We start from the raw sequence: 26,754 nt of genomic DNA, 5'->3' as shown, positions 1-26,754 counted from the left end.
TATAATGCTTTCTTTTTTGTGTATAGATTTTTGTGCAATTCAGTGTCAATTGGCGACGTTTCTATGTTGCCAGCGAGGTTGATTTATGATGTGACGGACTTCATCCATACTAAGATATTGTTAGAACACCCAGTTCATCTTATTTTTAGTTCCACGAAGAAATATTGTGTGTTTAAGGGTGATGAAATTGGCGCCAAGAGTTTCCTGGAGTAAGTGTGAGAAGCAATTGAAACTACTCCTAAGGTGCCGTAGTTTTACCTTGAAGTTCTAGCATGTAGGTACTTCACAGAAATAACGTCACCAAAAGAGCTCGCTTACTTCATTGCCTCTTCTCGAGAAGGAGCTATACGACCGGCTTACTGCAGCCCTTACACCTGGTATTCTCGTGCGCTGTACACTTATCTCACATTCCTGTTGAGCTCAATGAAGGCAGGTGCAACACGCATGGTACACAAAACACTATAGCGTCAACAAACAATATTACGAGACGTTTAATGCGATCAATATACATGCTCAAGTGAGCGACCGAAGGTGCCTGCATGCTTCCTTCGGAGTTACGCGATCGTTGTGGCCACGAACTCGGCCGCAGAGTTGCATTGCTGTAGCCGAGGCAGCCAGGCGAGCATCTCTTCGATGATGGCGCGCTCGCTCCGCGCCCGGTGCTCGGACACCTCGGAGCGCAGTTTGTGCACCACGCTGTCCACCACCGCGCCCAGCCACATGACGTTGCCGTAGAAGCGTGGCTGTGCGCGGCCACTGCATCGGGCGTGAAATGCAACATAGGATGAAAAATAATTGGCTTGGTTGATGACCCGGGGTACGGTTGGTGAACACGGAAATACGGTCACAAAATATTACCAAAGCCTCTAAGGTGACAGTGCGAGCATTCACTTGCAGCTAGCGTTAAATGTTGGGGGTATATTTCGCGACTTCGACATTCAGACAAGCGCAGGTGCAAACCAGTGATCGTAAGCACATGTAGAGCTCAATCCGGTTCACGCCCGCTTCAAGTCTTGTCTGAGGAGACACATTCAATTGACAAAAGCTTTAACCATCTGGGGCCTGGGTCCTCATCAGCTCGCAACCAATACTGTGCAAAATGATCATAAGTATGTTTATTACTATGTACAAGGAACAAAACATTGTACGAAACAAAGTCGCGGTCATTCGGTTAACAAATATAGGAGCATTTTTGAAATAAAAAAGTATTGAAAGTAAGATGCGTATTTTATAAGCAGCGAAAAATGTATATTACGCTCATTAACAACAATGTGCCGATAATTTGTTAAGGTCCACAGCTGCCTTACTAATGTCGCTATCCTTAGAAGAATAACCAGTCATTATAATAAAGTGCTACTATGTTGCTTCTATTGCTGTAATAAAATACTATTACGTGGCTAAGAAAGTCAACTGCTGCCCTACCGCCCACATGCGCTCTTGTTTGAAAGTTGATCTATCTATCTATCTATCTATCTATCTATCTATCTATCTATCTATCTATCTATCTATCTATGCATTCATCTATATATGCATCTATTTATCCATCCATGTATCTTTTCATCTATCCATCTATCTATCTACTCAATCTATCCATCCATCTATATATCCATCTATTTATCCATTCATCTATCTTTATATCTATCTATCTAACTATCTATCCATCAATCTATCCATCTATCTATCGATCTATCTATCCAACTATCTATCCATCAATATATCCATCTATCTATTCATCTATCCATCTATCTATCTATCTATTCATCCATCTTTCCATCTATCCATCTATCTATCCATCTATCTATACATCTATCTGTCTATCTATCTATCCATCTATCTGTCTATCCGTCTATCTGTCTATCTATATCTGTCTATCTATCTATCTGTCTATCTGTCTGTCTGTCTGTCTGTCTGTCTGTCTGTCTGTCTGTCTGTCTGTCTGTCTGTCTGTCTGTCTGTCTGTCTGTCTAAGCATATATTTTGTGCTGACCTGCAATCTGAGGATGGGCTGCCGAACGAGTCTTCGCGATATTCGGAGTCCTCGTCATTCTTGTCCTCTGCGAAAGGTAGCGGCAAGACACCACGATTCATCAGTTACATACCATAGATAATCAAGGATCGACAAACTGCATGCACGAGTGCCATGTTGCGGCTGCACTTTTGCAAACATCATGATGTGAACTTGATCTCTTTACTAGGGTGTAAAGACAAGCACGGTTTGAAGGGATCCTCATGCACCTTCTAACCATAAGTGTAAAAGTCCATATGGCATTCCCCTTGAATCATTAACTTTGTCAAGTCCTCGCTGAAAATCTCCTCCCTGGCGCTTCTATTTTCTTTAAGAAACCAGCAAGAATAAATTGCGGAGAAAAATTAAGCAGACTATCAGCTTTCGTTTTTGCAGCCTATAGTTACATCAATCGATATGTGAAAGCCCTCATATAAATGGTGCTTACAGGATCACCATTTGCGTTTCAGGTTATTATCGAGGGAATGAAAATGATCTGTTGGAACCTATACGCAAAGAAGCTCCTTCGCATCACCATCCTTTGACCCGACACAGATGTGCCATAGACCAGGTTGCGGAGTTCAGCAAACTGACGTGCCACCGCGGGCAGCTGACAGAAAACGCAGGTCATCGCCACGACCATAGGACTATTGGTGGTGACTACGCGAGCTCCCTCGGCAAGAATATGTGCCCTTAAGAAATGCTGAAGGGTTCTATGGCAGTAGTATCACGTGAAAAATGCAAGCGGCACAATTAGACACACTGCTCGCTATATTATAGGGAGGGGGTACCAAAAAGGTAACCACCCCTCCCCTAAAGAAATTCTGGCTACGTGCCTGGCCTCAGCGCCTTCATCGCGTGCCCTTTCCGTGTAAACCCGCCGTCTTCACTTGACTCAGTCCCGCCAATGCTACTCTTGGTGCGAAGAACCTCAAGCGCTCGGACGGTCGGCTTCCGATGTCGTCCCGATGTCCGATGTCGCCATGGTGTGCCATGTAGTCAATGCTCATCATCTATGGGGTATGTGCCACAAAAATGGGGCACATACCCATTTGGCAGTTGTTTGGCAGAGCCACAAAAATGGGGTATCTCCCACTACTCGCCACCGGTCAACTAAAACTGAAATGGCAGCAGTTAGCCCAACAAATAGCCGACGACGTTAGTGGAGCTGAAACACCGTTCCTTGCATACCGTAGAAAACTGAACCGGACTTATACAGAAGAAAAAGAGGATAAAGTAGAACAGTAGGAAAATAAAAGCACCACATTGGGTTAAGGTACAGTCTGACGCAGTTTTACGGTGACGTTAGTGGAGGGGAACACCTCTCCTTACATGCCCGGTTTCAGGCTTGCCACCACTAGTGCCTCATCATCCAATCGATCCTTTTCAACATGCTCTACGCCTAACTAGTTTTTTAAGGCGATAGTCTTTCTCGGGATACCTTCGGATGTCCTTCTGTAACACGAAACGATTCGGCCACCCGGTCCAAGTTTAAGCACTTACTGAAAGCCCAGCCATCTTTAACAGGTGGCTGTGTTCATACTTGTGAACATGATCGACTAAAAATCAAATATTGTGCATATCCGAGGAGCTACATCAACACGCAAGTATTAAGTGTTGTGGTCCTTTACTAGAAAAAATTGGCCCCGTATCTGCATGTAATCTGCAAATGTCGTCGAAAAGCGATAGTCTTGCGTGTGGAGAGAGTGAACAAAACATTTATTTGATGTTCTGGCAAGAAAATTGGTGAGGGATATTCCGGAGCCGCTGCGTTAGAATGTCTCGAGCACGGAGGTAAGAAAGGTAAGAGAGGGCATGCCCGGCCGGCGCGCTACCTGAAAAGTGCGTAGGAAATGACATCATAGCAGCCACATTCACTGGGTACAATGACGGCGTTGCTATGGTTACGTGTTGCGCAGTGGAGCTGGTTTAGCAGTGAGCGGCCGCGGCTAGCGGCGGCATGTGCGCCTCCCCAGGTCTCGTGCTGAGCTTCGGCGGACAATATCCGTGCTCGGTGCCGCGTTATTGGTTACTCAGTGTTCTCCTGGCAGTTACTGTTCTCTTAGCAACGTTTACAAATCTTTTTGTCCATCATGGGGTTTCAACGCGGCGTGGAACGAGTGTATATCCACGTGTCGTGCGGCGGATGATGCGGATGAAGCAATTGTAGTGTTCAGCGAAAGTGCGTTGGGCATCATGACAAAGCGGAACGACGAAGAACGCCTTGCAGGTCAGTGACGGTTGGGCAGTGCTCCTGCTTGTGACAACGAATGACGCTGCTGAGCCCAGCAAGACGCAATGAGGACAGTTACGTTCCGTTTTGGTTCTTTCCACTCGCCTCTCGCTTGTTGCGCGACATTTGCTGCTGCCGCCAAGGAAGCCGAAGACGAGAACTTTTCATCTGCTGGCACCTTGAGGAAACGACCGCTCCGACATCATCTGGATATAGAAACGTTTATTAGTTTCTTTCCTCACTCTCCCTGCATCCCTGGTTTTATCACCTGTCTCCCCATTCAACAACTCTTACAGTCCAATCGTCACGCACCACTCTTACAGTTCAATCGGAACGCACGGATGTGTCTCTCCTCGCCACAACCTCGAAGACCCACCGGCTCTTACCCCCTCATCGGTTCTCCGCCGTCGCTCAAGTTTCTTTCACACCGGTTCCCGGAATGATCGACGACGGGCGTTGCCAGGTCGTGAAAAGCGCCTCCGAGTGAGTTCCCGCGATGCCGGGCTGACAGGCCATCAATACCATTGGCCCGTGCACCAATGCCGTCACCTCCACTGATTCTGATTGTCCGGCGGACGCGCACGTGTACCTTCCACGTGTACCGGTCACCTGCAGCCTGGCTTGGTCTCCTGTAAGGCGCCATAATTGAACCCCTTGGGGCACGGGAGTTGTCGGGTCCTTTGTGGCCAGCAGACAGTCATCGTCCCGCATTCCGGTGGCCCTGCTTTCTTGTTGGCGAGGGTTCGCCGGCCGCGGGGTGGGTAACATAAGGTATTCGGGGAACGCACGAAGTTCGAGCCCAACAAGGACCATGTGCACATACGTAGTTTCGTGTTCTGTTTGTACAGTAACAACAAAAATGTGCGTAATTAAACACCTTTTCTGTTCCGCTTCGTATACTCTCCCCCAGCATTGCATGTAATCTCAACTAACAGCAACCACGTTCAAGTGTCACTTGCACCGTGCTCAAAGTCACCACGGTCACATAATGCTGACACCGGTGAGTTTCACGCGGAACACGGACACAGTGGCAGGACGCTGCCTCGGTCGCGTGGCGGAATGCAACCGTAGAAGTCGCACGACCAATCGTGTTGTCTGTGCAGTTGCTGAATAATTGAGGTCAAAACACTCGCCGTTTTCAGTGCATCTTGCGCACGTTCTCTTGTACTTGCTTCGTTGTCGGCGAGCTGTTACGCGCTGTTATTACTCGGACGAACTGATTTCGCCGAATGTGTCACGCTGGCTCAGAGTGTTGAGCCCCGTTCCATTAGTTTCGGATCGTCACGACACGCGCGCTGCGCAGCTCACGTGCTTTCCGAGCCGGAGAGAGAGTCGTGCCTTCTGCTTTACATTCGGATGTAAACAAGAGAGGAGAATTTGCCGAGTCAATATGGCTGACTTCCGGCTTCATCGTGGCTTCACAACAAGTGACGTCAGGGCCTCTCCTACCTTTCCTTCCTCCGTGACCTCGAGCGTGCAGCGGAGGCGAACGAGCGCATCAAGTCACGTAACACGTGAGCCATCTGGCAGTTTCTTTTGGAAAACAAAGCGCGTGGCCGTGCGCGCCCGTCTCAGAGGTGATAAGGTGTAGAACGCGAGGCGACGGGTAGGTGCCACCACCATCTCGTCGTAGCAAAGCGTTGGAAACACTCTCCGTTCCGTGAAAGCGTTGCATGGTTAGCGCAGCGGGATAAGCGCTAGGGTCCTTAAAATTACTTATGTCTGCGTTTTCTCGTAAGAGATGCATCTGTAGAATATATGCGTGTTGTTATGGTGGCCCAGACATGCGCAATATTTGCTTTTTAATTGACAAGTGCACAAGCATGAATGCTCAACCTTGAGCAACAGTGGTCGCTGCGGATGGCGTCGGCCGTTTCAAATACCCGCTGACAGTCAGGGTGGACAAACAGACAAAAGTACAGACAGGCAGACCAAATTTTTTGCGTCGAAGGTCCCCAAGAAAGACTATCGTTTTTAATACATTGATAACGTAATTCTAAAGACCCTTGTGTTTTTAGGCTGCACTGAAGAAGTGACGTACGCACGAAAGAAGGCCGGCAGACGAATATCGTCTTTGGAGGACACGTGCAGCAGAGCACGCAGATACGCAGCCAATTTTTCTGATGAAGCTTCGGTGAGTTACAAATTTCTGTGGTGGCGGTGGTATAATCAGCGAAAAACCGAACGCTGGCTGGTGAACAGAAATGCCGGTGCACCCAAACAGGCCCTCAAGGTGCGCAGGTAACATGCGTATTAGGTCTGTCTTACGGCAACCGATGCTTTCTCGATAATGGCCTTTTTCAGCGGACAGCTGTTTCCAATGAGCAAATCTGATATTTAAACAAGATTGCGCACTTATCACTTAATGCTGTCGTATGTAGTTGCTGCCTTTCATTGTCGCATTTTATTGCTTCACGCATGATCGTCATTGTTGCCTGCAGCTTCAGAGGTGTGGTTCTGCTAAGCGCTTAGAAACGCCGTTCCCGGCACGGAGAAAAGTAACAAAGCTGGTAGGGGGAATATATACGAGATTCTTCCAAAATTAATCGGGTTTGTCAAACTCAGCTGTCTGGTCACTTCCAAAAATCAGGTTCTTGGTAATATACTAGTTACTACTTTTTTCTTGCTTTTTGTTTTTATTTTCTGTCGCTCGGGATCTTTTTTTATAATGCCTTCATTTTGTACATTATTTTCTTTCCATAAGCAATAGTGGAGTTACCGCCCAAACGATACTTTATGTTTTCTTGGCCAATCCATAAGAGGGGGCATGTGCCATGGACTCCAGACTACCGACAAAAGAAAAACAAATCGCACAATGAGAAAGAAAGACCTCTAGGAAGGTCAGGCATGCACCCGTCAGGCTTCGCTTGCTGTAAAGAAAAAATTTACGCGCAGTTCACGCGAATGCAGCCTCATTTGAGAGGTGAGGCGTTGTGATTTGCACGGGCTCGGGCTAACAGCTGCATTTTTTTTCAACGCGACATTCGTGTCAGAGTTAGGTACGCCTCATTATGATGGCTTTTCATCTTTAGGTGTGACCTACTCCTTCTTCAGCAGCGCTCAGAACCAGAAACTGTGGTAAGCGAGAGCTAGTGTGGTTCACGCACAAATCTTCGCTAACCAAAAGCAGGCATACGCGGAAGATGCAGATGGCGCTCGCATTTACCTGTTTGAAGGGCGCACGACAGGCATCCGGTGAGGTGCACCTTGAGTCCAGCGCTCTCCACGAACAAGGGGTCCCGCCCCGGGAAACGGTACTCGAATCTGGCCACTTCCGTGGTGGCCACGAGCAGCTTGTCGGCGTCCACGCCCAGGTGTCGGAAACCGAGCGCGCGCTCGGCGACAGCCACGCTGCAGGCCGCCTGCTGCACCAGGCTGCGACCTTGAACCGCGCTGCGGAGCTGCAGCACATGCGTGTGAATGTGCGTGCCATACTTACAACAGGAAAGACAACACATGTAGGGGAAAAAATCACAGCATATCTACGAAACGAATGATGAGGAGTAGGGCGAAGCGTCCACCAATCCATCCGCGCCACCGTCCGTCCGTTCCTTCTTGCTTCAGTCCGTCCGTGCGTCTGTGCGTCCGTCCGTCCGTCCGTCCATTCGTCCGTCGGGGCGTTCGTCCGTCCTTGCGTCAAACATACAGACAGACAGACGACGGATGGACGCGGTGAGCGGATGATACATGGTTTGCCGATAAAACCCTCCGAAGTTTCGCCCCGTTCATCATCATTCACTCCATAAATATGCTGTGAGGTGATTGCTACATACATGCATACATACAGGCGACGACAGACCCACGCCTTGAGGAGCTTCGCTTCTTAAAAAAAGCTTGAAATGCGCCAAGGCTGTGGTGAGTATATTCATTTGCTTACCCTGTGTCTTCCACTCTGCACTCACTTACCAACTAGCCCAGTTATCTACCCTGTTACGCTTGTGGGAACAACGCGCCCTGGCTGTCCAGAGATAGCGCCACGTGTTGTGCAGTGGCGGTGCGAGTGGCCCACATGCGCTCTTGAAACGGGTCAGCCTGCGTGCTGCCCAAAGGAATGGTGTCCTGGCTGCCAGGGAGGATGAATGGTGGAACCCAAGCTGGCTGTTTGCTGCTTCCCGAAAATCACGGTCGCCGCGTGGATGTCTCATTTCCCTCGGCCAACGCTGCTGTATGCCGGGTTTAGTAAAATGAATTGTTTATTTTGATGTTAAGCCCCGTCATCCATGCTTTAGCTATACGTACGGAACACAGCAAGTCCGATACCCACACGCTATATAGAGTTCGCAAAGAAGTGGTAAGTGCTGCAATATGGAGTTTTGTTTTTGTTTTTTTCACCACCAGCTTTTTTTCTAATGCATAGTTTACGTGCTCAATATTTATGTATATTCTGCATAATATGTCAAAGCTTTCAAAAGAATAGGACAAATGATTCTGAATTTTGGGATATTTAGCATATTAAGTAATCTATCCTGTTTATGGTTATATTGGGCAATAGTTATGTTCTATTGGTTTCAAATGTCATATTCACTGTATCATGCATGTTTTTAGATTATTATTGTTTATTTTGATGCATGTGACCCCTTTCGTAGATAGTAAAGCCATTTAGGTTGCGTTATAGCAATTACTCCCGCAACCCTTACTCTACTACTCAAGAAAATAAACATTTAATTTAATTCAAATCCACTTCAATCCAATACAAAGGAAGCAGGATCTTCTCCCCTTTTCTCTGCTTTGACGAATTGTCGTGGCTATCGATACAGGACGCACTGCGCCTTTCAGCATGAACGAGCATGACAATAAGCACCTGCAACTTTTGTTTTCTGGAGAAAAGAGCAAGGTGTATTTTTTGAAAGTTCAAACGAGTTCGAGCTCCAAGCGTAGTTAGTCAACCCCCTCTGTCCTTTCTGTACTACACACGAAAATGAAAACTCAACTTATTTCAAATCCACTTCAATTCGATGAAGAAGAAGCAACATAGGAAGAAGTATAAAGTTGTACCACCACACTGATAGTCAGCCAAGCGATCACTTTCGTGTCATGGATTAGCGCTGTGCTTGATTGACATGCAAAGATAGTGCTACGCAGCTGACATAGCAAAAAACAGACACCCGGCCTACAGGAGACGGCAGAAAAGAGGGCTGGCCTGTCCGCTGTGCGTTCTGTCTTCTGTCTTGGTCGATGCTATACGCATCAATGTAAATACCTACAATTTGTGAACAGCCACACTTTGTATCGTTTTTACGTAACAATTTGGTAACTAAGTGTTCAATTCAATTTTATTTCTTTTCTGGCTGGAACATGGTGACGAAACATTTGTTGCGTGGCTGTTGTCTTCAGACTCAGCCCGGGTTGTCGCGATTAAGAGCTTGCTTATTTGAGTATGTTAAGCACTCCCCGACTGATGCACACGTTAGGTGATGCACTTCAAGATCTTTGACAGCTTACATGATTTCTTTATAGAGAACTTACTGTTATGCGTGAAAGCGGCTTCCCGGCGTAGCACAGCTCAAAGACGACAAAACGCCGAGTGAGGCAGCAGTCATTTGTACCTTTAAAGAAGTACAACAAAAAAGGGTTTATGCGATGTATACCTTTCGTTCTATCAATTATTTGATGGTTATATAAAATATACCTTGCTCTAACTACACACAATTTTTCTATCTATTATATAGGGAGGTACGACGCGAATAATACAATATAATCAGGTTAACCTAATTATATCCTCAATTTATGGATGAGTGATATGAGGCTCAAATTACGTGAGTCGGGGACATCACAAGAATGACGGCAATTCATGCGCTTGAGCCTGTTTTATTATATTCTTGTATACCTGTGAAGTGAATTATAGGATATATCAGTATTATATCAACTGGCAACAACAAATTTATACGACAGTACCCAGTCAAAGGAGGGCGAAAAGAAGATGAATGACAAGTATAAAGCACTGACACTCAGTAAATATCGATAGCACAAAAACAAGGTCACAATGCCACTGCTTTTTATGTAAAATATTATGAGAGAAATTTCGGGGTTATCAGTGCTGTTGTGACAGTTGGTAGCCAAATGAGGAGTCCTAAAGGAGCTCGAGCCCGTCGTCGAGAGGACAATCCACTGGTTTTGTTTGCAGGACTTTGCGACGCCATGCACGGAGTGTCCGCGTCATACGTGCAGCCGAGAAAATTCATTGATTTCTGACTCATTGTATGCTTAATGCAGCAACCGACCAATGATCAGAAATGAGACTTGATGATATGTGCTTCCGCAATGCCAGAAAGTACACCCCACGAGAGAGTAAATATGTTGGGCTACCAACCGTTAGAGTATCATCTTCGTGAGTATTAGCAGCCGTTACCAGAATTTACTGTGCGACAATGAGACACATATTGATTGACTGTCTTGCATTATTTCTACAGCATCATGAAGCAGTTACTAGCAGGTGAGCCTTTATGTATTATAATTACGTTTACGTGGCCTGTAGCACATTCAAACTCGTAGCCGTTTGGTCGTCATGACCTGCACGCCGTCGTGTCCATGCATGAAAAGCAACGGGTAAAATGTTCCATTACCTGCAATCTCGGAGGCCAGGCTGTCAGCCAGCGATTCGGTCGACGCATGGCTCTCATCGTTGCGCATAAGACAGTCCGGAAAGTGGTCGAACACGCACGCAACCCTGTGTGTCACGAGAATGATTCTGTCATGCAGTACACACCAGATTTGGTTGCACACGTACTACGTCATTAAGTTCTTCACTGGGACAATAAAGAGCCCTGCAACACTTTTTCAGCATAATCGAAAAGCGCTGCTGATTGGTAGCCGCACATTAACGCCGCACGTGGCCTAGAACTAACGAATAATTCTCCATGTCATAAATCACTTGCTCTTTTCTCGACAAATAACATGCGACAACCCAAATGACCATGTCATTAACCGAAAGTTTACGGCCATTATCGGATTTGAGCATCGCAAGCTGCCTAGCTACCACGGCCGCCGTGATCTGGCCGCGCGACCACCCGCCCGCGATCATCCAAGTAAGACTCGCGGTAAGAGAAAAAAAAGAAAAGACAAATGACACTCTACGCTGTGACACCCGTTGATGAACGGACGTATCTTATTGCCACCTTGTCGTTCACGAAAAGAGGTAAAAAATCATGGCATATCCGCGGAATGAATGATTATGAGTAGGGTGAAGCATCCGTTCGTTCTTCCCTCTGTCTGTCTGTCTATCTGTCCTCTCCTAAAGCCTGCATTGGATGGACGGATGGATGCATCGCAGCACTCATCATTAGTAACTCCGTGTATAGGCCGTGGATATCATACACGGTACACCAAAATAAAAAAAAAACTTATATTCAATAGGAATTGGACTCGTCGAGATTATACCGCATTTGTACAAAGTACTGCACGGTTTCACGCTAATTTCAGCAATGATATCTTTTTCTTTGTATACTACTTTTTCACCCATGTCGACAGCCTTAAAGCAGCTAAAACAAGTTTGGATTGGTTATACAAGGTTCCTCAGGAGTTGAACAAAAAAAAGGCTTCTTGAAAAGCTTTACTAACGAACATTTGTATTTTGTACCTTTGAACTTCGATGAAGTTGGGCGCCTTGAAACGCATTCCATGTCTTAATGCGTTGAGCTTGCTGAAAAAGAGAGAACACAGAAAATGTGCAGTCTGCCTGGCGTACACGAGAAGTCTTGAAGATCTTATCTTGTCCCTTGATGGCGATCAGGTCTTTAGGAAGAAATTAGTTGGTGTACAACATATAGCAGCCCTATTTAAATTGGACATTGGGCACTTCCAGATATGTGTTGGTGGCGTGCGGCAAAATTACGGACTTCAACATTCATAAATGACTCAATGACGCATCAACAAGAAAGGATGACGTTCAAGTAAGCGTCGTTGTTCACTTGAACGTCATTTAGTGTACAGGGTTGTGTGGTGTACTCCATGCTTACTTTTGCCGACTATTACGAGTGAGCCAGCTACTTCGAGCTTTTTATGATATTTTTGCTATGTTCTAATCAGTTGAAGAAAACAGCAGAGATTTAGCGGGGAGTTTTCGGTTATCTGATCACCTAAATAAGCACAGGTACACTGAGATGATTGGCCGACCTCTTAAATGAATAACGTTCCTTGAACCTTCCTTGACTTAGTTTTATCTGTCAGTTTTCACTAAGCTTGAGCGAAACAAACTAGCCCTCAAAGATTTCCTTTTTATATTCATTAATGGATCATGACCTACGTAACGGTCGCTATTCAACGCACACAATTGGGCAAGCTGGAACGTAACTGAACTTGTTTGTCTTAGCAGCTCAGTGCAACCACCACAAAAGGAACGAAGAGAGAAGAACTGAAGAGCTTCGTTTTCTCTGTTAAACACAACCTCAATGGGAACCAAGAGACGAACAAGCCAAGGAAAGTACGTGGGATGTCATTTGTACTCGTTACGATATAAATATGCAGAAACTAAAGTGTACAAAACGACAGCTTGCTGCCGACTGAAACTGAACCTGGGACACATAACTATAGCGTCCATCCTGTTTCGGGTGTCTCTTTTTTGTGTCATCAGTGAATACCTGAATTCAAGGGCTCGTTTTTTTCTGTTAGACACAATATTTAGGACAACTAATACACAATGATGCAAAGGAAAGTGTAGGGGGTTTCGTTAGTGATGCTTGTAGTGTAAATGTTAAGAAAACAAAGGTAGATGATAAGTTGCCGCTGCAAAACCAAACTTTCAGCCTTGCGCGTACAATGCTCTACCAACAAAGATGCAGCGGAGATCTTCGTCCCGAATACTTTATGAGGTATACCTGCACATATGCTAATTTAATGAGGCCCCGCAACGAGAATGTTCGAGAATGTTCAGAAAACGATGCCAAACGCTAGTCGAGGCTCTCGATAACACGGGTGGCAAATATTACTACTCAGGATCTCTAATTATGCATTGCACAAAACGTGGAGCGCGAGCCTAGTATGCGCCAACTTCGTACCAGGTGATTGTTGGTATTGCCCACAGTTTTTCGAATATCCGCATGCTAAAGCACGTCGACGTAAAACATCCGGGCTATTCAAACACGTATTCTTCATGCCTGTCATTAACCCATCTCGCGTGCTCGTTAGGCATGCAGGTGACCCCCTTGAGATTAGCGGTGCAATTCGTCAGCATGTTGTTTTATTTTCATCTTTATAAGCATGCCACTTTGTTTTGTAAGTACCCTGCCAACTGGGGAATCCACGAAAAGAGTTTGAAGCACACAGGTAGTTTCAATTCCATTGTGTGCAGGTTGTACTGCCTAATTATTGTCGAACTACCACTTAGAAAATTTTCGTGTGTGGTAGGGGCAATCGCTCCTCGGCATTAGGGTGTCCTGGTGTATTCCATAGGATAACTTTGTGTTTCGCCGAACTTCCCAAGTGAATCTCGGAGGCCGTGTGAAAGTAAGCACGTGGTTTAGGTCTGCACTGCCAGTTGACGCAACAATCACCCGATGTCCACAAGAAAAACGTCTGCTCTTTCAGTTACCTTTGTCCATTCATTTTAAATAACTATCTTGACAGTCAAGTTGCCCTATCTTAAGCAAACTTGTGATTGGATATTATGTAAACTCAATAAACGCTTCGCTTGAACAAGAAGCATTGATTTCGCACTAGTTTCATTTTCTAAGGCTTTCTGCGTATTCCGAAAAATTGGTATAGCTTGACAAGAAGAGCTTATAATAAAAACGAGACGGTCACTCGGATCTAGTGCGACTAATGACATTTGGGCCACAGCCACGTAGCTATGCACGCCTTCGCAATAGTAAAGTATAGTGCATTGTGGGAAGAACTATGTATAGAAAGGAAGCGTCTACTCACAGGTAGCACTCGATGGCTGCGGTGATGGCCTCTACCCGCTGCTGAGAGAACTTGCCCACGACGGGCATCACTTTGAGCACGGTTCGCTTGAGGAGTGAAGACACCAGGAACACTTCGCTGTGGCGACCATGTGCGAGCCACCGAAAACGGCTGCGGTCGCTGTAGCACGCAGGAGGAATAATAGCGATATTTCACGATGCTCCAGACTGACGTGGTTGATTTCTATGTATGACTCTGTGTTGCATGAAGTGTGGTTGAATTGATTCAGTGTTTTCCTTCACCGTCAGTAAAAAATGTCACTTCTCTCTGTCTACTTCTTTTTTTAGTTTTGTACAGGTATACTTTTATTGCGATAGCAGTCATGTGGACATTTTCAACGGATTTTTGCCGTCACCATCATGTTCAATGTGAATACCAGATTTATAACATCGCACTGCTCAAGGTATGGTCTGCCGGCATGATGACGGCGAGTAACACGAGTGCTGGCGATGAACGTGGCTTGATGAAACCTGTCGGTCATCATCATCGCATGCAGGGGGCTTACGATAACGTTATCCCGCGTACCACGCCTACGTTGCATTTCTCAATGTAGCAGGGATGAAACGGCCCACCCGTCATTTCTGGGGTGGAGGAGCGACCTGGTTCCGCAGTGTTTGGATGACTGCTGATATTTCTACTGAATCAAACGCCTTCTCGTAATCAATGAAGGCTATGTATAGTGGTTGGTTTTATTGTGAGCATTTCTCTATTACCTGATTGACGGCATGAATGGGGTCAACTGTTGAGTAGCTTGTTCGGAATTCTGCTTGTTCCTTTAGTTGATTGAATTCTAAGGTTGTCTTAATTTTGTTAGAAGTTACCTTTGTAAATAGCTTGTATACTACAGAGAGCAAGCTGATCAGCCTCTATTTCTTCATGTCCTTGTCATCGCCTTTCTTATGTATTAAGATGATGTTAGCATTCTTCCAAGATTCTGGCACTCTTCCTGTCAGCAGACACCTTATAAACAGGGTGGCTAGTTTTTAACACCATTTGTCCTTCATCTTTCAGCAGATCTGACGTTAGCTGATCCTCACTAGAAGTTTTCCTTCTTTGCATGTTTTTCAAGGCTTTTCTGACTTCTATGATTACTGGTGGGGTGTCACCTGGGTTACTGCTAGTTCTTATATTAAGGTCGTAGTTGCCCTGGCTTCTGTACAGACCTCTGTATAACCCCTCCGCTATTTTAAGTATCCTATACATATTAGTAGTTATTTTACCTTCCTTGCCTCTTAATGCATAACTTCGGTTGTCGCCTATCCCAAGTTTCCTCTTCGCTGCTTTAACGCTTCATCCGTTCTTCAGAGCGTGTTCAATTCTTTCCAAGTTATACCTCTTTACATCGGGTACTTTACGCTTATCAATCAACTTCAAAAGCTCTACCAACTCTATTTTGTCTGTTTTACTTGAGGCTTTCATGCTTTGACGCTTCTTAATGAGATTCTTTGTCTCCTGAGACAGCTTGCCAGTGTCCTGTCTAAGTACCATACCTCCAACTTCCACTGCACACTCTGTAATGATACTCGTAAGATTCTCATTCACCTCCCACATGCATAGCGTATTCATGTGCACTGTACCATAACAAATGGCGCGAACAGAAAGTGATGGTGAGGATGAGCGAAAGGAGGCACACTATAGTGTAGTATAGCCGTGATGAACGAGCGAAGATCGGCAATGCTCCTTTGTAATGCGATAGAAAAGAGAGAAGGTGACCAGGACGCCGGTGTTCTTGCCAAAATGCGCGAAGGTTGCGAGCTTGGGAGGTGAAAGAGAAAGAGAACAAAGAAGAAGGCGGGACAGATGGTATAATGGGCGTTCAGCGCAATTGAGTGATTGGGTCCGAGTGACGATGTTCTAGGACGCAGTCCATGAGCTGGAGCTTCGGGCTTCGCGTGACCACAGATGTCCTCCGCCTCCGACGCTTCGCTTCAGCAGGACGCCCGTTTTTTGACGCCCATTAGAAGGCGTTGCTGATCTCTTAGAAGCTTCCAGCGCCACACGTCTCCTCACATCACGAAAATCGTTCGACTTCTCGACGGGTGGGCCTGTGTCCACCTGGCCTGATGTTTTACTGAAGCTCATTAGAAACTGCTTTTAGTTCACTTTTCCTCTGGGTTTGCGCTGTTTCCTTCGTGTGTTAGTGTGTATTTTCCGTGTTTCCGTGAAGTATTCTTTGTAAACATGAAAGCAGCCTTGTCATTTGGTGGGACCATTCACGTTTCCCCCCCCCCCATACTTACACGAATGCCTTAAACCACGTGGGTCAGATCACCATAGTATATCATAGTATAGTATATGTATATTATAGTGGAGGTAAGTCGCAGGTTGGAGACATGTAGCTGGTGAAGTGAGATGATGTAGTCAGCTGATGGAAGCAGCGTAATAGATAGTATGGCGGAGTTAGCCACAGTAAGCTGCAAGGAGATGCGTGGAAGAGGGTGGGTTGTAAAGAGGGAAGTGAGAGTGAGCAGCGACGACGCGTAGCATGAACATGCATAGTATAGCACAACTAAGACGATGAAAAGAGTAGTCAAGGGCAGAGAACGAGAAAGCAGGAGAGAGGGTAAGCCATAGCCTAGCCATTTATGCTACAGTATAGCAAACGGTGAGACAGGGAAATGAGAGTAAGGGGAAGCAAAACATGGGCGGAAGTTCTTGCATAGTATAGCGGGGGCGAGTGGAGAGTTGGAGACATGCATGTTGTGGTGTACACGTATCGCGAAGGAGTACGGTCACCAGCGTGGGTCCGGTCTCAGCGAGCCGCAGGGCACGCGTTAACCGTCGCCGTGGCGAGAGCACGATACTGCTCAAAGTCGAAACACTTTATTGTGGCAACACCAAATGCAGTACAGCCCGTTGCAAAGGCGCGGCGGGAAAGCAAATAGGCTTATCCACGCCACGGGCATAAAAGTACTACACAGGGTGCCACGAGCACGTCTCCGTGGTAAAGGTGATCCACGGAGACACCGGAACCAAGGCCCGGTTGCTCGAGCGAGGGCAAAGGCGCTCGCGTTGGCTTCGGAGGGAGACGGGTTGGCGTAGCTAGGCCATGCACTAGGACACCGTAACACCCTTCAGCCGTGTGTACGCAGTGGGACAACAAAAGGTGATCGTTCGCCTGGGGCGCGAGGTGCCGTCAGCAAAGTCCGACGAGCCCCGAGCGACGGGAGTCGACGGACGGAAAAGATTGCGTGGCTCACCGTTTGCAATCCCGGAGAGTATCGGTCTGCCCGCTCCCGACACAGCGCGCGAAAACCTCTGGGGAGACTCCGTGCGCGGCGCCACAGTCAACATCCGCTACCGGGTGAGGGGGTTAAACGTCACTCTGCTCTCCCAGCGCGGCAGACAGCAAAAGAGGGTAGACATATCGGGACATGAGAACGGCAGAAAAGGCGGCAAAGCCCGCGCAAAGGCAGCGGGCTAGCCTCAATTCCCACAATGTGGACCAGCGGAGAGAAGGTTTCTTCCGTGCTGAACAATAGCCATGGTCGCCGAGCTCCGAGGGAAACTTTCTTTCATCGTTGGTGCTTCTCCTCAGTTGTTCTTTATATTGGCCTTGAAGGCGTTAATTCACATAATGCCACGCATAAATTGTCAAATTACGCAAGATTTATTTCCTTGTCTTAGCTGCTAGCCTTACTGCGTGGAACATTATATTTTCTTTACAACCGTACTAAATGTCACAGCTTTGCCGCAAAGGCTAAGCAATGTACGCGATAGCAACAAATTGGCAAGGGACGTGCGGAATGGCAAGCATATTGGACAGTGCCCCGTGTTTCTCACGCACAAATGACGCAAGAAACATACTCACACGTACATACAAATGGAAATAGGCGTTTCAGTTTTTCCTTCACTGTGTCTGAAAAACGCACCCTTTTCGGAAACGGAAACTTTGCAACAATTGCAGTGACCTTTTTGCGCCCGGTAACTACAGCAGAATCAATCCGGGGAAATCCCAGGGCCAGCCAAGACGTACTATCCTCCCCACCGCGAGATAAGGCGCGCGAGTGAGCGCCCACCTCCCCTCCTCTCCGCGGGCAAAATACGCGTGGTAGACATAAATAACTTGCCCTTTGAACGTTTAAGGATGTGCCTCTCCGTGTTTCAGTGGTTAAAGTCTCGCACTAATGCTTCAGAGGTCCGAAGTTCGATTCCCCGGGCCAGAGCCTTTTCCTGAATTTTTCTTTCTTTCGTTTTCATATATATACACACGTATACAAATACGGTGAGTGACGGTGACGCCGACGCCAGCAGCAAAATACAACTGAGAGTGTGCATATAATTGCTAATGTACCAATATAGCTGGATGTCAGCTATAGCCAAGCATTTATGGCCATAATGAGTGACTGAGATGTCCCTACCAGAGTTTTAAAATATGTGACGTGCTCCATGACGCCGCGATCAATTTGTTATTACTCATTATTACATGGAGTTTACAAACTAAATTCTCGACCAGCTTAATTGCTTCGTAAGGCAAGCTTGATTAATAAATGTTTGGAGCAACAAAGCTGTTGGAGAATGGCAACGAGGAAGTTGCAGGTCACAATAACAAGCAATCGATTGAATAGTTTTGGGGTCTTTAACTATGAAGTATTAGTGTTTCCCTGCTTTCTTAAGATGCTCGCAAGTCCGCTGTGGTAGAGCAGTGGTTACGATGCTCAGCTGCTGACACGTAGGTTACAGGTTCGCTCCTGGCCGTGGTGGTCGTATATCCATAGAGGCAAAATCTCATCGCGTACGTGCGATGACGGTGCAGATTAAAAAACAGCCGATTGTCGAAATTTCCAGACCCCTTCACTACGGCGTCTCTCATAATCATATCGTAGTTTGGGGACATAGAACCCATATAATATTATTTAAAGACGACACCAAAATAAGTGCTTTCTAACGTTCCACGTGAAAACGACATGCTTCCTTTGTAGCGGTTTATGACAACGATGAGCAGACGCAGCGGTCATCGCTGGTGCAGCTGAATACGGCAAGTGCGTTATGACATAGTTACCACCTTCGCAGCCTTGTCGCCTATTGAGCGGCAGCAAAGTGGGCCAAAAGCTATGGAATGTGGCACGTGGCACTTCAACCACGGGGCACATAGGTGCACAAGCTGGCAAGTCACTATGTTAGTGAAACGTCGGTGATATGATCACAGCTCATATGAATTTTTGGGGGTTACCAATTTCTGTTTGGTCCCGGCCAAGACACATTGGCCTGCAGTGTAGTGGAGTATGGTTGTTGTGAACCTATTTTCACCCCACGACGTTTCATGCGAACGTACGGTACAGCCATGTTACTAAGATGCGCTGCCCGCGCTGTCTAGGGAGACACGCCAAGTAAGTGCGAGTGTGGGAATGAAAGCATAAGCCTGGACGCCGCACCACCGAATTGTCAGAATCCCGGTCGGATTGACCTCTAAAGTAAAGTACCTTTCTTACGATCAGAATAAACTTTGTGGGGGCACTGACACTCTCTGTAAAGTTGTTTGCGCCGCGCGGCGCACGTGTCTCGCCCAAAAGCCGCATTTCGGGTTACAACCACTGGGCGATAAATGGCATTGTGTTTGCGTTGAGCACCATTATCATCATCATGGCTGTTACAGTGGTAGCGCCGGTGGTGACCCCTGGCGGAAGCAAGCCTTGGGGGCGGGCGAGAGTTGAGCGAGTCTCTTCTGCGCGTGGCGGTTGCCGCGAACAGTTGTCTCTAGCGTGGGTCCTCGGCGCGTGGCACGGTGGTAGAGTGTACTCTAGTACACTGTAACCGCGGGCTGCGCATCGAGGCCCCTCGTGGTAAGCCAAGCGTTGGCGACGCCGCCTTGGGTGTTTTATTGTGTTTGTCATGTTATTGTGTGTCATGTTTTGGAGTGTATGGAAATAGTGTGTAAGGATGTCTTAGTGGGTTGGTCACGATTGATGTATCAATTCGGCGGACGATATCGTCGTTGTAAATTAGTTGAATAAATGTATGTTGTTTGATTTGTACCGACCGCGTCTGCTGTGTCTCTTCACTCCAAGAGCGTGGCGTGGCACGGGCTTGCCATTTCGAGACCCCACAACTTTCTGAGACTCGTCCACGGCCTTCTGATTACGTGTGCGAATCTTTACGCTGTAATGGGCCTCCACGTGCCTTCATGTATTTATTACAGAGAGCAGTCGCACCATGCTTTTTTAAAGACGATATTCCTTCTTGCGAAACCTCCAAGCAGAAATCTTGGTCTGGTTGTTCATCTGTCTGTCGCATAATTCAGCCACCCCTTGAAACGTTTAGCCTTCGCTTGACGCCCAGCCATCTTCATCTGGTGACTGTGTTCAAACTTTGACCATTTTTGATCAAAAAACAAATATTACGCATATCTGAGGCGCCACACTAACACGTATATACTAGGTGCTGTGTTTCTTTATCTAGAAACTGCATAGATACACAGTTCTAGAGACCGTGGTGTTTCTTACGCTATTCTGACAATGCGATGGCATGCACGAATAAGAGGGTATTCTCCATGCTTGGCTAAGACGATACAGCTCAGCCGCATACCAGTGGTTCTGCATTCTACACAAGCTTTCGTTTCCTGACATTACTGCCTTATGGCGTGCATATCTACCATAGCGCCTCCAGACAGGACAATGTCCTCCTTCAATGACATTTGCACTGAAGCACGGAGATACGCAGCGAATTTTTAAAAACGATAGTCTTTCTTGGGGCAGTTCAACGTGGCAATCTTGGTCTCTCTGTCTGTCAATCGATTCAACTACCCGGCGAAAGCTCAACCCTTGCTAACCCTTCCCCTCCCCCCTCCCCCCAATCTTGATCTCGTGGCTATGTTCATACTTGCGAACATTGCCAATCAAAAGGCAACTATGGAGCATACTTGGAACGCGAGATCCATACGTGAGTTTGATGTAGTGTTTTTCTTTATTTATAAAACGCACTATTGCGTAATTTCAAAGGCCGTGGTATTTACGACGCTGCGCTGAAAATGCGACGCTATGCACGAATAAGTAAGTGTTTCCTTCGCTTCGCTAAAACTAGCTAAAATGGCTCTACCAGATGCTCTACGTTCTAAAAAACTCTCGTTTCTTGACATTACTGCCAGATGGTATCCATATTGCACACAGCAGCTTTTGCTAGAAGACTATCGCTTTTCGATGTTCTTTGCAGCGAAGCACGCAAATACGCGGCGAATTTTTTTAACGGACAGACGCTGTCTGCTGTCGTTGTACTGTTCCTACACCTGCCTGCTTCGTGCATCAGGCATCCGATGAAATGTGGACTAGAACCAAAAGAAGGTGAAGAGGGCCTTGGCGAAGGAGTCAGGCCCACGACGTCAGCTTGCGTGACTGATGAGGTCACACTTGTGCAGGCAGGGCCATAAATAAAAAGAAAACATTCCCTACACGTCCTGCGATAACAATATCATGAACTGCAATATTACGGGTCTTGATCTACTGCGTCAAAGCACTTCTCCTGTTACCTTTACCGCAGTACTTCAGTGTCATGCAAGAAAATGCATTAAAAACTTGTAAGGGGCCACTGCTGTCACTGGTCACGATGCACCTGATTCATTAATTAAATGCCTGCACATGGGCCTTATATATACAAGTGTTGGTATGAAAAGATCACCGTCATCTAACGAGTTAACTGACACCCATTCAATGTTTTTCCGGACACTGCTGAGGCCCTAAACAATAATAAAACGTATGCGCGTATGCCAGCTTTCTTTTGTGGCATCCTAACTTTCAATGCTTTCTTGAGATACGGATCTTCGATGATACAAATAATATTGGTGGCGCCCTGATACTCGTACTCTCTAGGCTTTGTTGTCTCATCGGTTGTTTTACAAACTTATCTACACTACCTTATCAGAATTTGTCCACTGGCTGTCCCACTCAAAATTTATTTAGTCTTTACTAATGAAGCAGAACACAAAAATAATACGACTTACTCCTTGCTTACTCAACAACCTGCGTTTAGTCACGTACGCATGTTTTTAACTATGGCTAGAGCTAGGTGGGACATCCTGTATATTCCTTTCCTCTAAACTCGGGCCCCTTTTGGCTCGAATACACACTCAAAGTTCTGAGTAAATTAATAGACGAGCGTTTTTAATGGAATATTTATTACGTTTACAGGAATAGGAAAGTTGGAAAGTACAGAATGGTAGATATACCGCCTAGTTGGTAGCGCAAAGTAAAACAATTCAGAGCACGAGCAACACGAGGAGCTGAAAAGAAGAACGCAACACATGCGCCACACACGGACAGAACATATTACGCACGTGTTATGCTCCTCTTGTGTCGGCCTCGTCTTGCTCAAGCGCAAGAGAACTGATATCATGGAAACTACACCCTAAAAAAATGGCAGCATATCCACGGAGTGAATGATGGAGATTGGGGCGAAGCATTCGTCCGTCCATGCGTCCGTCTGTGTGACAGTTCACGCGTCTGTTCGTGCGCCCGTCCCTGCGTTCGTTCATGCATCCGCCCCTGCGTCCGTTCATGCGTCCATCTATGCATCTGTCTGTGTGTCCGTTCGTCCATCTATTCAAAACTCCAAGTCCCACCATCTCGCATCTTTTTATCATATATTCCCCATATAGAAGCACCGCCATTCAGTGGACATTCCAAGGACTAAACGAGAGGTGGCACACGCACACTTTCTTACGGCTTGCGCTTCGGGTCTACTTCCCACCTTCAACCACCTTGAGTTCATGGTATATACTAGTTCACTGTATTCATGGCACTGCGGCCCAATGCTCGCTAAACCTTTCTAAAACCAAGGAGGTTACGCCCAGTGAGTATAACGTAGCAACCTTTTCCTGTCAGATAGTGTTCAATGTACATGCCAGTGGCTGCTAATGTGAAATGAGAGACAGGAGGATTCAGCTTTTAATTTCTTACGGCTTGTGCTTCGTATCTGCTTCCCCCCTTTCACCACCTCGAATTCATTCATGGTATATACTAGTTCATTGTATTCATGGCCCTGTGGCTCAACGCTCGCTAATCCTTTCTAAAACTAAGGACGTTACACCCAGCGAGTATAATGTAGCAACCCTTTCTTGTCCCATAGTGCTCAATGTACATGTCAATGGCTGCTAATGGGGATCGCAGTGTGCGCGTTGACTAAAAGCCGAACGCTCCAGTCTCTCATTCCCCATTAGCAGCCATTGGCAGGTACATTGAGCACTACTTTTTATTGTTAAACAATGCACAGAAGAAATCTCTCACCGGCACCACCTTGGAGGTCAAATGTTATATCTATTTCGGGTATGTGCCACTGGTGGTTACGTACTACGAGGGACGCACAAGCCATGCCATATGGAGCTTCGCCCCTAAAAACCGAGAAAAAATGGCGTCTTTTCGTCCCGCAATAATAATCCTCATCTATCTTGCGTTCCTTCCTATTGCCACGCACCCGCTACATTCCGGTCACGAACGAGATGCGCGTTATGAGCATTGTGTATAGGAAAGTAGGCAGCACCAAGTTTTCATTAAAGGAAGTACATGCAAGCCTGATGACGATTATTGTTGTGGGACAAAATACACCATTTTTACTCGATCTTTTTTTTAGAGTGTAGAAGTTTGCCTCGAGCGTGAGTGTCCTTTCATGCGATTCCATTACGGTTTAAGGAGTTAGCTGCTCCCGGACCGTAAGTCATAGGGAGAACTCATATTATGTGCTGGTATTATCTACACGCGTGTGAATATCAAGAACTCACTCACGGGTTTGGCAGGAATGCTGAGAACGTAATCGGTGTGTCTTGGCTGCACAGATGAAGCACGCTGGTCGGGAACATGGTGGTAGGCTGCGCCAAGCGAGCAAACCCAAATGTACAACGCGACGCCTAAATTGCCAGTACATGCATCTAGTTGACGCTATGCTCGTCATAGTCATCTGTTAAACTGTTACATCTGTTGTTGTGGAGCTGTTGCCCCTCAAGGATAAAAAAACACAGCAGGAAATGCTTAAAAAGACATAAAGAGAAACAATGACTGACATATTCTGCTCTCTCAGAACTCTAATGACATGAGTGTTTTACTATCATAAGTTCATTATGAGCGGAGAAAATCGAGGTTGAAGTGCATTTTTTTAAATTTCATGCTGAAGTCCCCGCGCATATCGTCAAGTGTTTCGAAATTTCGAAATTTCATTTTTCGCAACACTGCCTCGATCTAATTTTCTGAAACTACGGATGCTACGCCTATCGCACCACAGATGACAATGTACCTTATCTTTAATGACTAGAAGCTACGTATTGCCCAATAAATTTCACGCCTTTCAAATTTCTTAAGTCATGCTATTTGGTGAAGGAATCTCAAATAGGCGTCTCCACCCACATTTTACGTGTGGTTTGTCGTTTACCAAGCGTCGTCACGAGGTAAGAGGGTTGTTTTCAGGATCGTAAAGTTGTACTATCTTAATACGCGAAAAACTGTTTTCCTTTTTTGTGTCCCTTTAGTACATTTAAAAAAGGAACGTCAATACTGTGTCAGCAGTACTTCTAGAGTATTTCGTCTCTTGTTTTTGTCCCTTGATTCCTGCTAGCCTGATTTAATGCAGGTGGTAATGCTCGCCAGAATTGACTCGTGAAAGAATTTCCGTCCCCTTGGTCTTCACATGAGAAACCAGCGTGGCCAAGAGAATATAGCCAAACTATATATGCAGCACAGTGTACAAGTTTCTGGGGTGTATAATGTCGACGTTGTTTCAATTTCGGAGAAGCTATAAAGGTACGTTGCGCAAAAGTGAGATTCCTAAAGTGTATTTTTTTTCACATAAGGGTTGTGTCAAAGAAATAAGTGAGGCCTTGAGAAAATTTCATTCCATCACCTTCTGAGCTACTCACCGTCTTAACGAATCGCTTTCCCATTCTGTGTGCCTTCGAGGATCCTGGAAGAAAAACATTGGGAATCGTGGTTCATATTGCAATGCAGCCGAAATGCAGGCGAACCTGAGTTGAGTATGCTTCATCTTTTTTTCTCAATTTCATCGTAAACTCGTTAGAATTGCCATGCAACAACAGCCAGGGTACTGGGCTCCACTGCATTTCATTATCGTCCAACAAAACAGTGGATCAATTTTTTCCATACGCTTTTTGAATACTCCTTATGAGTGAGAAGTTTTTAAGATGGAGTGGTAAACATCGAAATAAGAAAGCGAAAAATTGCACAGAGCCCCAAACAAAATTGGCGTAGTCTAAACTAACTGTGCCACAAGTTAATTTTTTAAAGTGAGAGAAAAGGTCCGCACCGCGTATTCCTGAAGCACAGATTGAGTAGGCCTTGCGCATGGCGGGACCACACAGCGGAGGCATACCTGGGAAAGGATCATTGATTCAGACTGATGCAGCGCGTGGCCAGGCGATTACCATGTGGTGAAACTATTAGGCTTTTGAAGTTGTAATGTTCCTCGTTCCAACAACTCACGCCATCCAACTTTTTTCTCGACGACAATAGCCTTCCAGATGTAAAATAAACACATACGTAAAACCGCACCGACACTGGAATCACTGCTGGAAGCTTGCGGGCCGGCCATTTCATAAAATTCAAACCAATTCTGTTTTTCAAGTGGGAACAGACAACACAGTTTAGTGTGCAATGACATTTTTCGGATGCCCAACTTCGAAAAACATATGAAGTCCTGAGGCGCACGCCGCGGGGGAGCAGTGGTGACGCTGCCCTGCAAATGTACTTGTCTAAGTAAGAAACACGAGAAGTCTGGGTGGTGTGCCTACACGTTGGTACGAAAGGGGGGGGGGGGGGCTACAAGTTCCAAGACAACACAGGCGCTGCTTGGCGTCCTCGGTGCTCTTCTCGGGAACGAGTAGCGAACCTACATGCGGAAAGGGCTTGTGGCAGCAGAGACACGAAAGACTCAGTTTGTGCCCCGGTTCGTTATCGCGAACACCCTGTTCTATTTTTCCCTTAAGCATTTCGCTGGCGCTGACATTTTCAGAGCTTGAAGGTCAGATTCATGCAGAAAGGTATTATCTAGGTTCGTCTGGTAACTGGTACACACGCCGTTCTAAAGAATTACACCTGCTAAGAAACGAAATATGTTTCTTTGAAGAGATACAAAATGATAGGGGAAATTTCACTTTTATTTGAAACGAATGTTACTCTTCTCATCTGTTTTATTTGGTAAAAGTTTTAGCAATTGACAACAAATATTATTGTAAGCGCTGGCAGAAAAAGATGTCGTGGTATAACGTGAATAAATGAAACTTGTCTACTGATGGTGGTAACTGCAGCGGAAAGCGTGGACGAAAACATGTGGCTACGTTGGATGGATGGATGGATTGATATGGCTGTACCCTTTAAATCGGGCGGTGGCTGACGCCACCAAGCCGTAATACTTAGTGAACCAAAAACTATATTTTTTCCTTTAAATAGTGAAGTTGAGGACTCGTATTTTGCAGTGAAGTGTTTAATTTTCACTCGTGCCTTGACTTTACCACCAATCAGATAACCTCCTTCTGTTAATTCTACCCGCTTAATGTCTGTTTTGCCCTCCCTGTTCCTAAACCCCAGTGCTTTGAAAAACTCTGCGCCATCATCCGATAGGGTGAAGCCCTTTACAAAACATTATCAAGTGTTAGGCAGTTTTCTCTTTCTCTCCACACGCACTGCAT

At 46.1% G+C, this 26,754-nt stretch overlaps 1 protein-coding gene across 1 annotated transcript in view; it reads right to left on the bottom strand.

Annotated features, from left to right (window-relative positions):
• Positions 1 to 510: 510 nt before the first annotated feature.
• LOC142765811 (uncharacterized) overlaps positions 511 to 26,754 on the bottom strand; it is a 48,592-nt gene continuing 22,348 nt past the window's right edge. Inside the window, exons 4-13 of the mRNA XM_075867551.1 lie at positions 25,374 to 25,439; positions 24,970 to 25,013; positions 23,846 to 23,928; positions 14,097 to 14,255; positions 11,815 to 11,877; positions 10,802 to 10,905; positions 9,705 to 9,784; positions 7,405 to 7,639; positions 1,988 to 2,054; positions 511 to 756 (exon numbers count right to left, since the gene is read on the bottom strand). Of these exons, the coding sequence (XP_075723666.1) occupies positions 555 to 756; positions 1,988 to 2,054; positions 7,405 to 7,639; positions 9,705 to 9,784; positions 10,802 to 10,905; positions 11,815 to 11,877; positions 14,097 to 14,255; positions 23,846 to 23,928; positions 24,970 to 25,013; positions 25,374 to 25,439 (1,103 nt within the window). The 3' untranslated portion in view covers positions 511 to 554. The remainder of the gene's footprint in view (positions 757 to 1,987; positions 2,055 to 7,404; positions 7,640 to 9,704; positions 9,785 to 10,801; positions 10,906 to 11,814; positions 11,878 to 14,096; positions 14,256 to 23,845; positions 23,929 to 24,969; positions 25,014 to 25,373; positions 25,440 to 26,754) is intronic.

Source organism: Rhipicephalus microplus, chromosome 1, assembly GCF_043290135.1.
Source record: "Rhipicephalus microplus isolate Deutch F79 chromosome 1, USDA_Rmic, whole genome shotgun sequence".
Lineage (NCBI taxonomy): Eukaryota > Metazoa > Arthropoda > Arachnida > Ixodida > Ixodidae > Rhipicephalus > Rhipicephalus microplus.
Note: the sequence above shows the minus strand (reverse complement) of the source record. Positions and strands in the feature narration are given on the sequence as shown.